At 38.4% G+C, this 13,292-nt stretch overlaps 1 protein-coding gene across 1 annotated transcript; it reads right to left on the bottom strand.

The window, feature by feature from the left end:
* Positions 1 to 8,336: 8,336 nt before the first annotated feature.
* Positions 8,337 to 12,627, bottom strand: LOC143623961 (protein MODIFIED TRANSPORT TO THE VACUOLE 1-like). The gene is made up of 5 exons (XM_077094739.1): positions 12,421 to 12,627; positions 11,516 to 12,226; positions 11,249 to 11,404; positions 9,575 to 10,510; positions 8,337 to 8,644 (listed from the first exon to the last, which is right to left on the bottom strand). Exons 1-5 carry the CDS (start codon positions 12,625 to 12,627, stop codon positions 8,603 to 8,605), a joined length of 2,052 nt encoding a protein of 683 aa, XP_076950854.1. The 3' UTR covers positions 8,337 to 8,602.
* Between the last annotated feature and the right edge of the window lie 665 nt (positions 12,628 to 13,292).

The following is a 13,292-nucleotide window of genomic DNA, read 5'->3' as shown; positions in this document are numbered from 1 at the left end:
GAACCTATAGTATGAGGACACGTGTCCAGGCGGTTGTAAAAGCATCTTCCAAAGGGACAGCTGGCCCAATTATCTTCTCACACCCTTCGGCTATAAATACACTCTCAATCATAATGAGGTATTCATTCACTCTCACTGTACTCTCTCAATTTACTTAAGTACTTTATCTCTTCGCCAGAACTGTACTTATTCTCACGTCGGAGGGTGGTTTCGGGAAGACCCCCACCTTGTCCTTCCCGTAATGAGCTCACGGTGTTCTGTTTTGCAGGATTCACGTCATTGGACTTTGGGAATTGTGTTCATATCGTATTGGCAGTTAACCGTATCCTACCCTGTGGACACATCAGATCTAAGACCCATCTAGGGGAGTAGATCCGTGTTTCTTCAAATGCTATATGGAGGGCCGGTATGATTATGACAGGCGGCCTCATATCGTAAAGTTAGCACGCTACCCTCCATCAGAGCGTCATGCTATTGAATTTATATTATGTTTACCCTTCAAAGAACTTCATTAAGTTCTAATACATGCATGCCTCCTTTGTTCTTATTTAGTCATTTACAAACATCACACTGGATTTCGTTTCTCTTGAAAGTTTTACTGAGTGCATCAAATGAATGCGTCTTCTAAAAAATCATAGGGCAAAAGAAGACAAGTTGGAGGTATACATTTGTTTTTTTTTTTCTATTCTTGAAGTTGAAGCCATCATATAATGTTATATATCTGATAACCAAACATATTCTTAACTGAAACTCCAATCTGGTAATTTGTTATTTTCAACAAATAACTTTTCCTCTTTTACTACAAGACGGCTTTAAAGGTACTGCACTAGAAAAATAAAGAAATATTCATAATTTCACACATACATTTTGTTGCCAATGATAGAAATAAACTTGTTATATGATTGATTGTGTTGTGTTATAAACTTGTAACATGTAGGAACTGTTCGGTATAAAATAAATAAAACACTTTTAATACGATTACAATACAAAGAATGAACAAAAAAACCTATCTAGAAAGCATTAAATTACAGTACAATTACAACTGAAATAAATCAAAGTACAAAGAATTGGGTAGAAGTAGAAGTTGGTGACCGAGGATCGTGTTGAACACGGGGCCCTTAAAAAAATTCCGAGTATCTACTCGTTTTGTTTCCCAGGGTACAACGGCCAGAGCAGTATGTACTATCCGAGTTGACTATGCACCCGAATTGGATCGGTTCGTACCTTCTTGGTTGTGTTGGAGAAGATGAAGAAATGTTGGAGAATTTGCAAGCTCTTCAAGTTGCAAATTGGTGTGTCTCAAACCCAAGCCTTGCCTTGGTATTTATAGTGGAGCTAGGATCAAAGACTCAAAACTAAAATTAAATTGTATTAAACGTCTTTAATGCTTTTTATTTTGATTTTGAATTCAATCCGTAACTCCCGTTGAAAAATAAATTGCATTAAACGTCTTTAATGCTTTTTATTCTTATTTTGATTTTCCAACCACTCATCTTTGAGCTTCAATATCTCATTCATCTTAGCTCGGTTTTGGACATGGTTTGACTCGTTGTGATGCTCTCACTTAGAGGATAACAAACCCGTAAATAACTATTTATAATACGCAAATATAAATATAATTATTAATGTCCAAAACTTAGCAACCTCATTTTTTGCTAACATTTTTCCAACAATCCCCCACATGAATGGAAATCGATCTGCTCATGCAAGTTTCAAACGATGCAATTCAGCGGTTGAATGTTGCAGGAAAGGTAGGTGTTACCCTTTGAACCTTCCTTTGTGAAGTATACTTAGCCTCCTGGCGGTGTGTAGACACGATGTCTTTGAACATACCCCCAGTTAGTGTAGACGACAATACACTTCACACAACATTATCCCTGGTTTAGTCAACCCCTCACTGTCGTGTCCTAATATGGTCCTGGAACACTAGCCTGGTTCCGCGAGAGCTCTAGGATTTTTGCCCCAAAATCCATTCGAAGCGACCCTACTTCTCTCTCACGTAGGTGATTCCCGCTCGAATCTTTAAAAGGCATAGGTTATTCTTGATTTCTACAAGTCATTAACCTTTGTTATGCTTATCCTCGTTTCATGTCACCGATTAGAATGGACTAGGACGCACGCATGCGCAACACCCTTTAAGTTTGGTTTGGGGTACTCCCCCACAGTGACTACCCTTGGTTTCATGATTAAGTTTTCCTATTGAACTTAGATCTTGGGATCTCCAGCCAACTAAGTTAGGTTTCCCTCATGTCCCCTTTTTCCATGGGCTTCAGTCCAATTCCTCTTGATGACTTATAAACTAACTCTTTGCTTAAGCCTTTGGTTAACGGGTCCGCAATGTTATCTTTTGACTTCACATAGTCAATTGTGATAACACCCGTTGAGAGTAGTTGTCGTACCGTATTATGTCTTCGTCTAATATGCCTTGATTTGCCATTGTACATTACGCTATGGGCTCTACCAATTGCTGATTGACTGTCACAATGTATGCAAATAGCCGACAAAGGCTGTGGCCATATTGGAATATATTCTATAAATTGACGAAGCCATTCCGCCTCTTCGCCACACTTATCTAAGGCGATAAAATCCAATTCCATCGTGGATCTAGCTATAACTGTTTGCTTAGACGACTTCCAAGAATTAGCCGCACCACAAAGTGTGAACACGTACCCACTTGTTGATTTGGAATCTTTTATATCCGAAATCCAATTCGCATCACTGTATCCTTCGATTACAGCTGGATCACGGTTATAATGGAGTCCATAGTCTCTCGTGTATCTCAAGTATCTTAGCAACCGCGTGATACTTTTCCAATGTTCCTCGCTTGGATTGCTAGTGTATCTACTTAGCCAACTCACGGCATAAGCTAGATCGGGTCTAGTACATGTCATAAGATACATTAGACTACCAATTATTCTTGAGTACCCACGTTGAGCAACCCCTCGCCTCTATTTTTAAATAGATGGTGGGTCGTATCAATTGGTGTTGACGCGATACGCGTGTCATCCTTATTGAATTTCTCAAGAATCTTGTCCACGTAGTGAGATTGACTCAAAACAAGACCGTTTTGGGTTCTAGTGATTTGTACCCCAAGAATCACATCCGCGAGACCCAAGTCTTTCATGTCAAACCTCGCTTTCAACATGTCTTTTGTTGATCTGATCATGTTATCATTACTCCCAATGATAAGCATATCGTCTACATAAAGACATAATATCACATATCCTCCCAGCGTCTCTTTTACATAGACACATTTGTCACACTCGTTTATTTTGAAACCATTGTCAAGCATGACATGATCAAACTTTAAGTGCCATTGTTTTGGAGCTTGCTTCAAACCATATAAGGACTTGACAACTTTACATACCTTGCCCTCTTTTCCTGGGGCAGAGAAACCCTCGGGTTGCTCCATGTAAATCTCTTCATCTAAATCACCATTTAGAAATGTGGTTTTTACATCCATTTAGTGAACTTCCAAATTGCGTAAAGCCGCGATAGCAAGAACCAATCTTATGGAAGTTATTTGCGTGACAAGCGAGTAAGTGTCAAAGTAATCTAGACCCTCCTTTTGTCTATACCATTTGATTACTAATCTTGCCTTGTACTTATCAATACTTCCATTAGCTTTCATATTCCTTTCGAATATCCAACGATATCCAAGTGGTTTACAACCCGGCGGAAGATCTACTAACTCCCAAGTATGATTTTGCAATATAGAATCTATCTCGTTCTTAATTGCTTCTTTCCATTGAGGTGCTTCCGAGGATGTTACCGCCTCGCGGCAGGTATTGGGCTCACCCTCCACCATATAGCTCATGAAATCCGAACCGAAAGACTTTTCAATCCTTGGTCGTTTACTTCGTCTAAGCTCACCCTCGTTTTCCTCGGGTTGTTCATGTCTATCATGAACCATATCATCAACCGCTCTTGATGTACTTGCTTCATCAACCGATTTTAATGAAGTTGGGTGTGTTTGTCTTAAACAAGGAAACACATTTTCAAAGAAGTTACCGTCCTCCATTCCACGATAGTGCCTTCATGTACATTGGGATTCTTGGACTCATGTACAATAAACCGATGCACATTACTATGGTGTGCATATCCATTGAATATGCAATCCACAGTTTTGGGTCCTATTGTTAATGCCTTTGGTGATGGAACTGTCACATTGGCTAGGCACCCCCACACTTTCAAGTATTTATATGATGGTTTCTTACCCATCCATAACTCATACGGAGTCTCGCTTATTTTCTTGCGGGGTATCATATTCAAGACATAGTTGGTCGAGAGAATACCCTCCCCCCCACAGGTCATATCTCACTCCCGAGCTAATCAACATGACGTTCATCATCTCTTTCAAAGTGCGATTCTTACGTTCAGCAACGCCATTTGATTGTGGAGAATATGGTGAGGTTCGATCATGTATTATGCCACTTTGCGCACATAATTCCGCGAAAGGTGAAAAATATTCACCGCCCCTATCACTACGCACAACTTTTATTCTCCTTTTAAGTTGATTCTCAACTTCATTTTTATACAAGGTGAACTTGTCTTTTGCTTCATCCTTACTTTTAAGTAAGTGTACATGGCAATATCGAGTAGAATCATCAATAAATGTGATGAAGTACTTGTTCCCACCTCTTGTGGGAGTGGCTTTTAAATCACACACATCGGTGTGAATTAAATAAAGGGGTTCAGTTATTCGTTCAACCGATTTGAAAGGCTTTTTCGTTATTTTGGATTCAACACATGTTTCGCATTTGGATTTTGAATCGATTTTAAACTTTGGAATGCTATTTAAATTGATTAAGCGACGAATTGAATTAAAATTTACATGTCCTAGTCTACCATGCCAAACACAAGAATTTGAAAACTCAAGCATGTAAATAGAAGTAGTAGTTTTATTCATTGAAATCTTAACAACAGTTACATTCAATTTAAACATAGCATTGTCAGCATAACCCTTGCCAACATACATTCCTTTCTTAGACAAAATAACTTTGTCCGATTCAATCACCAAACGAAATCCAAACTTGTTGAGCATCCATCTCGAGACAAGATTCTTACGAATCTCGGGAGCATAGAGGGTGTTGGACAATGTGAGCTCCTTCCCAGAAGTCCATTTCAAGACCACATCGCCTTCCCCCATGATATTCGCAGTCGCATTATTCCCCATATAAAACTTTTGGTCACCCACCGCCTCTTTAAAATTCTTAAAGAATTGTTTGTCGCCGCAAACATGGCGGGTTGCGCCGGTGTCAACATACCACCCTTTGGGAGCGCCCCCCCCCCCACAATGTTGACTTCCTCGATGACAGCTGCTTCCTCGGTTATCATCGCCACGAGAGAAGTGCCATCCTCGTCACCGTATGCGGGCGCGAGAGCTTTGGTTCCTTGCATTGGTTGGCACGGTGCCCCATGCCATTGCAGTTGTAACATGTCCCTTGGAAAGGTGGAGGCTTCTTTTTCACAGCCCCTTTCTTTACGCCAAGGTCCATTTTTGCTTTCCATTTACCGCCATTACCTTTACCCTGTTTACCCCCTTTGGAGGATTGTCCATGCTCAACTAAGTGTGCCTTGGCGGAAGCATCCACCATGGTAACTTTTTGAGCCACCTTATTGTCCTCCTCAATACGAAGACGAATAATAAGATCCTCCATGGACATCTCCTTTCGTTTGTGTTTAAGATAATTCTTAAACTCAATCCAACTTGGGGGTAATTTCTCAATCACCGCTGCCACTTGAAATGTCTCACTAAGTGTCATTCCCTCGGCATGGATATCGTGAAGTATAACTTGCAACTCTTGGACTTGGTTTATTACAGTCTTGGAGTCGACCATTTTGTAATCCAAAGAACGAGCGACACAAATTTCTTTGTTCCCGCATCCTCCGTTTTGTACTTATTCTCTAAAGACTCCCATAATTCTTTGGCTGTTTTTATTGAAGCGTACACGTTATACACCGAATCCATAAGGCCGTTTAACACGTAGTTACGACATAAGAATTCCGAATGCTTCCACGCATCTACTGCGCTCAATGCTTGAACGTCAGTCTCCCTTTCGGCGTTCGTAGCCGGGGGATTACAATACAAAGAATGAACAAAAATAAATAAAACACTTTTAATACGATTACAATACAAAGAATGAACAGAAGACACCTATCTAGAAAGCATTAAATTACAGTACAATTACAACTGAAATAAATCAAAGTACAAAGAATTGGGTAGAAGTAGAAGTTGGTGACTGAGGATCGTGTTGAACACGGGGCCCTTAAAACAAATTCCGAGTATCTACTCGTTTTGTTTCCCAGGGTACAACGGCCGGAGCAGTATGTTCTACCCGAGTTGACTATGCACCCGAATTGGATCGGTTCGAACCTTCTTGGTTGTGTTGGAGAAGATGAAGAAATGTTGGAGAATTTGCAAGTTCTTCAAGTTGCAAATTGGTGTGTCTCAAACCCAAGCCTTGCCTTGGTATTTATAGTGGAGCTAGGATCAAAGACTCAAAACTAAAATTAAATTGCATTAAACGTCTTTAATGCTTTTTATTTTGATTTTGAATTCAATTCGTAACTCCCGTTGAAAAATAAATTGCATTTAACGTCTTTAATGCTTTTTATTCTTATTTTGATTTTCCAACCACTCATCTTTGAGCTTCGATATCTCATTCATCTTAGCTCGGTTTTGGACATGGTTTGATTCGTTGTGATTAGGGCTGTGCAACGGTTCGGAACCGTGAAAACCGAACCGGAACCGAAAATGTATGAAAAATAGAACCGGAACCGGAACCTATTATAGTAAACCGGTTCGGTTCCAGAACCGCGAAATCCGGTTCTCGCTAATCGGTTCTGGCTAGAACCGGTTCGATCATTTATTTATCAAATGAGTTATGCAAATTTTGCAAATTGCAAAACAAGTTTATACAATTGTATGTCTTTTTTCACGGTAAAACTAATTTAGATTACAACATGGACATCCGTTATATTATTTTATTAAAATCTAAGTGTTGAAGTTAAATAAATCATTAGCAACGATAAATTAATGAAAGATCATATCATTTTATATTAAATTAACTTGATAGCTTAAATCAAAATTGACCATGGTTGCTAGTTCTTGAACGTAAAGAAAGAAGATTTGAATTAAAAAATGATTGAATGGATGCCGGTTAATAAGTTACTCTATAAAAAATGGGGATTGGTAATTTATTTAAAACGCTTTGAATATTCCGGTTCTTCGGTTCCAAGTCTAGAACCGCCGGTTTTACCCGGAACCGAACCGGGAACCGTTTAATGCAAATTATGAGAACCGAGAACCGAACCAGTACACACATTAGCGGTTCTGAGGCACCGGTTCGGTTCCGGTTCTTCGGTTTTGACGGTTCCGAACCGTTTTTTGCTCACCCCTAGTTGTGATGCTCTCACTTATAGGATAACAAACCCGTAAATAACTATTTATAATACGCAAATATAAATCTAATTATTAATGTCCAAAACTTAGCAACCTCATTTTTTGCTAACATTTTTTCAACATTGTTAATGTAGGTCAAGAAAATGGCACTTTATGCAGTGAAGTGCGCCGTGCGGGATTTGCAACGTCTTCTTGAAAATGACAAAGAACATCGAGATCATGTGAGTAGGTCTATATTGGTATTGAATCCAAAGAAAAATAAAACTACTGTCATTTCTTGTCGTATATATTTACTTTTTCTTGAAAATCTGATATGTTGTTTTAGGACTTGAAGTCAACAAGGGGAAAAACCCGCAAGGCAGCTGATACACACGCCTCAAGAAAACGTTCGTTTTTGACAAGGACTGTGGAACAAAGAGTACTAGAAAGACCTTTAATCCATCACTAGTTTGGCATGCATGCAAATGATTATTATGAATGTTGTAATGTCTTTTTCCACCTACAGGCTTTAAGAAGCCATATCTCAAGTGGAAAATGATGATCTTTTGTACCCATTTGTGGAGCAATTGGAAGTGTTCAAATTGAAACGGGTCTTGAATTTTTTTGTGAATAGTGTGTATGAAATCGAGTACTTCAAAGTGAAATGAAATGTGTATCAACATGTTTCTTTTGAGTCATGTAAGACGGGTATAGTTTTAACTTATTTACTCATAAACAAGTTAATTTGAAATACACTAAAAAGGGAATTAGTAAGAAGACCACCTTCTTCTACAAGTAGGTGGAGACCAGGAGTGCCAGAAACCACCAAAAAGGGAATGGGTCGGGTTAAGACCTCCTTCCTCTTCCACAAGTAGGTGGAGACGGGAAGCTTTCACCACGCCACATGATTCTTTCCAACAGGTGATTTTGTAGGAAACTCAGTTTTATCCTGTCTTTGACAAAATATACTCATTATCACAGCAATAAATTAAGAATAAAAACGAATTGTACATACATAAATCTTCAAAACAAGCTCAACTTGAAACATTCACAGGGCCTTGTTCTTTGTACTAAATCTATCAACTCAAATGACAATACATACACGCTTGCATACATATATTATTGTAAATTTTCATCTACTTTTTTCAACATCACCAATGTTATGTGTGTCCACAGCCAACTTTATTTTTCATTCACAAAACAAAAATTACCCCATCATCAGTTCACCCTCCTTGGGTCACGAGCTGCCGCAAGATGATCCTGCAAGACCCGCCAACAAAAATAAAAGTTAGGACAAACAACACATCATCATCTCCGCATAAGAAAAACGATTAACAAGAGTTAATTAGAGAAGCAAAAGAAAATGGGCGTCTTGTACATGCCGGCTTTGTTATAACAACCGCCTATGGACACTAGTTGAAAACAAACAAGATCTTTTTGTTTTATCGCAAAAAGGTCAGATATCACATCAGTGTACTGCAAACTTCTACTTGTCTACGGTTTCAAGCATCGCACTCAAGTGCTCAAGTTTTTTATTCTTTGATCCTACAAGTTACGGCCTTACAGCTTTGGTAAGACGGTAAAAGAGATGCACTCTAAACTTGACCTGCAATCTGTTCTTTTTCTGTTTCTGTCTCCAGTTGAGTCCAACTACCATATTTCTAGATAGTTATTAGGTTTGATATCATTATGATCAAATTACCACTTTGAGATAAGATAACACCAAGATAGATTCATTACACAGGTTTCAGGATTCTGTTTCAAGGCCTATATTCACTTCTTTTGATCACTTATATACAGAACATAATACTTCTAATTTCACAAGTTTTCACACACCTCATATAATTTTCAAGCTCAGAAAGGTCATTAACCAAAAGCTCATTTCAAAACCTACCAATTCCTATGAAGTATGAACAACTAAGTAGGATTGCAACTCCTTTTGATCAAGTTCTTAATATTTTCTATCAGATCATAAAAACAATAACTTTAATCTATAGAACATGTAGGAAGATCTCGCCATCTCGGGTTCAAAACTCCACGCAGTAACATAGTTTTCAAGGGGTAAAAAGAAATTGAATCAAAAGATGAGGATGCAAGAACAAAATGTTAGAAAAATATAGAACAAGGGAATATCATGGTGATGGTTAATTAGCAAGAGTGCACAAACTTATAGAGAGAGAAAGAGCATACCGATATGAAATCAAACGCTCTAGTATCTTCTTTCTTTGAGTTGTTCATCGTTGAAGTAGGTGGTTGAGTTGCAACCTCTGGATTAAAAATATCTGGAAGAGCAGCTGAATCATACCCTCCAACTTGACTTCCAGAAGCATTGTTTACACCCATGTTATGAACTTGCAAGTTCCCCATCTGTTGCAAGTTATTCATTGATGCTAAAAACTGCTGCTGAGCTAAAATACTACTCATTGCGCCATAATTCATTTGTTGAGAACCAAACGTTGCGGGATTGAACATCAAGCCTGAAGACAAAGCATTATATGCCATAGGATTCATAGGAAACATAGGGTTAACACCTTGAGAAGCTTGTGATTTCAATATGTTATTCAAAACATCATTTGATTGTTGACTTGAAGTTGTCACAGAATCTGAAAACAGCATTTGAGAGTTTCCATTCTGCTTTTGTAAAGGTTCATTAGTGTTAACAGACAAGCCAGCCATCAAGTCGGTAAGATCGTTTTTCGAACTTCCTTGGCCTTGAGGATTTTCATAGTTAGACCCGAATAGATCAAATAGTTCGGGCCCACTTCCGCCAGCTGGTGTCTGTGTGGCCATTCCTGAAAAAATATCAGCTGTTTCATGTTCGTGTTCATCTTTACTGTTCTGGCTATGAAATGCCACATCAGCAAAGGGGTCGTCACTGTTTTTAGTTTCCACATGCACGTCGTTGGTTGAACCATCCATAAAGAAATCATCATTAAAAGATGCGGTTGGTGTTGGGAGAGACGCAATGCTTTCATCTGTTTGTGTTGTGATGAAATCTGCGGTTTCGTGCGAATCATTGGTGTCAATTAAGTCTGGCATGTGAACGGTGGTTTTCTCGGTTTTCAAGTTTTTGTCGGGTTGACTAGTCCTGCTACCACTATTTTCCCCATCAAGAAGGCTTAAGACCTGAACATCAAATAAATGTTTGACCTCAGGTGACTGTGTGAAAATTAAATATAACAGGAACAAAAAATCCAGAAAAGTATGCTATTTTTTGTACTGAAAAGGGGGGGGGGGGGGGTGGAAGCAATGCTATCTTTTTTTACTAAAAGCAATATGTTTTCACATAATTTATGAGTGATAACCAAAATTCAAGAGAAGGCGGTTTTTTACGTTAATTTCTTACTTTCTTTAACTTAGACAACTAAAACAAGATTAAAAGGGATACTTATAAAGTTAAAAGCAACAAAAATGTTCTTTAACGGTCGCTTCGACATAATCTTAGATATTCAAAATGAATCTGCCTAATTATAAGCTGCACATAAGGAAACAAAACAACTCTTATCTACACAATAAAGATAAATATAACCAACTAAAAGATAATAATTGGCCAATGCATCTAACTCTCTTCTCAAGGTGAAGCATGTGTTGAAATACCTCACTTAGTACATATAGAGATAACATGTGATCCACATAATATTTTGTCAGGATGCTCACAAAATATTGCTGCTACATAGCATAATTTTACTGGCATAAAAACAAGAAAATTACTGTTCTTTTATGTCTTCACAGTACGATGTGGAAATAAATAATCAGATAATTTAGCCCACAATTTATTAAGCCCGCATAAGCAAGCTACATAGATATGACTTCAATAAATGAAAGAACTTGCTATTTTGTTAATTAAAACTGCTGGTAGCATACCTTATTTGCCTTCTCCCTCAAAGAGGCTTGTGGAGACTCGGAGCATTTTATAACTACATCTATATTTTCAGTAAAGTAAGAGGTGACTGTTGAAAATTCCTCATCATCTTTCTTCCTCAAGAGTGCTTCAAGCACACACATGGCTTTCACACGAACCTAAAAGAAGTTGAATATGAAAATCATGTCAGATAAGAAAGATATTGAAACTTAATAAACAGACAAGATTTTAGAAACTTATTAAAATATCTCAAGAGTATGTATGCATACCTGCCACATGTGCGACTGGAGCTTTGCTTCTAATGCACGACTTAAAGCTAACGCATTCACTTTTGTAGCCTCCAATAGAAACACATTAATCGCATCACGAGTCGGTTGAAGACGAACACCACCAGATGTAACAATGGTCTCTAACAACCTCTCTTCACGGCTCTTTTCATGTGAAGAACTTGAGCTTGCAGTCCCATTATCATTATAAGTTTGACTAACTTTAACATCTTGGCTCCATGGTCCAGAAGCATTAGTTGATAACCGATTGTTATCACTGTAGCTACTTTCATTAGTCAATGATCTTCTCAAATTCGGGCTCCTGTAAGTTCCCGTGTCGTTTTTAGCTGTTTGAGCTTGTGCTATGCTATTCAAACCGAGCTTAATTGTTGCACTTCCAATGCCAACAACTTCACTAAGGAACGACTTCTTATCATCAGACGGTGGCCCGGTATAGTTGGTGTTACCAAAACCTTCAATCCGCCTTGCAAGACCTTTTGTCGGTGGCGGTTTACTGGTGTCTTCTCCAGCAAATATGGCTGTTAAAGCTTCCTGTGCAGTTTCCCTAACAGACTTATTAAGCGCATCACCCTTTAATGGATCAGGTTGTCCTTTATGGTGAATTAGTTGTCTGACAGCCACCGAGTTCCTTTGCATTTCCCTCCTAAATTCCACACCAGACTTCCCCACTGCATACTTAATGACTCTTAAAGCCTACAAATACAAACCACAAAACTTATTTAGAATTACAAACCTTGTGTGTTTTATTATAATTAAAAACCTAAGGTAAGGTATGGTAGAGATCTGAAATTCTATAGACTGATGGCATACCTAAATTGAGTAATAGGAAGCCTAAAGCAGCTGTAGATCTAATAATATGACAAACAATTAGTAATGAATAATAATACCTTTTGTTTAACAATGGGAGACTTATGTTGCAGACGCTTGAATATAAAGTCTGAAAGTTCCTTGACGATGGAGACGTGAGAAGACCTTAAAAGCTCGCAAATCTCTTCCAATTTGTAGACGGGGGTGACTTTATCCTCGTCGGAAGTGGCGGCCTCGATCATCACCGATCGCCAGTACGATTCCACCGCTCGCCTGCTAGAATCCATCGAATATACGGTTAGGTTATTGTGATTTGGATTAAGAGAATTGAGATTGCATGCAGGATCTGGTGAAGAGAGAGTAATTGAATTGCTTGGGGTTGGGGATGTGTGAATGAAACAGAGTCAGCCGACGTCTTGTTTATTTCTCTCACGCCTTTGCCACATGTGATTTTTCTAACAATGTCCATCACGCTTCGGTTCGGTTCGGTTTGGTTCGGTTATTAGTCTTCATCGAATTAATCAATCGATATTTCACGCCTTTTCAATGTAATATTTATATAGTTTAAATAAAAAAGAACAAATTAGCGTCCCTCGATATAATATTTAATGCAATAGTTTAAGAAATTATTCCTAGTCATCCTACCCGAAGGACACCATTTTCGTTTTCGATTGTGAAATCATGTTTAGTGGGTGTTAGTCTATGTCACCGCATCACAAAAGGGCGTTAAGCACAATTACACCAATATAATTGAGGGAAAGGGTGATTTGGGGGGGGTGCTAGAGCACCATGAGATTAGTGGGCGTATTCTTGTGGGGCCAATTTTTTTCTTCTACCCAATCACAACCTCTCACTCTTATTTCAAATATAAAAGAAAAAAAAATTAAAATAATGGTTTTGTAGTTAAATCATTACGCATGTTTAATGGTTTAGTTAGTGAATGTACATCCGT

The sequence above is a fragment of the Bidens hawaiensis genome, unplaced genomic scaffold, assembly GCF_021521415.1.
Source record: "Bidens hawaiensis isolate Kalapana, Puna unplaced genomic scaffold, B.hawaiensis_p1.1 tig00003649_1, whole genome shotgun sequence".
Taxonomy (NCBI): domain Eukaryota; kingdom Viridiplantae; phylum Streptophyta; class Magnoliopsida; order Asterales; family Asteraceae; genus Bidens; species Bidens hawaiensis.
The sequence above is the reverse complement of the archived record's forward strand: the minus strand, read 5'-3'. Positions and strand labels throughout refer to the sequence as shown.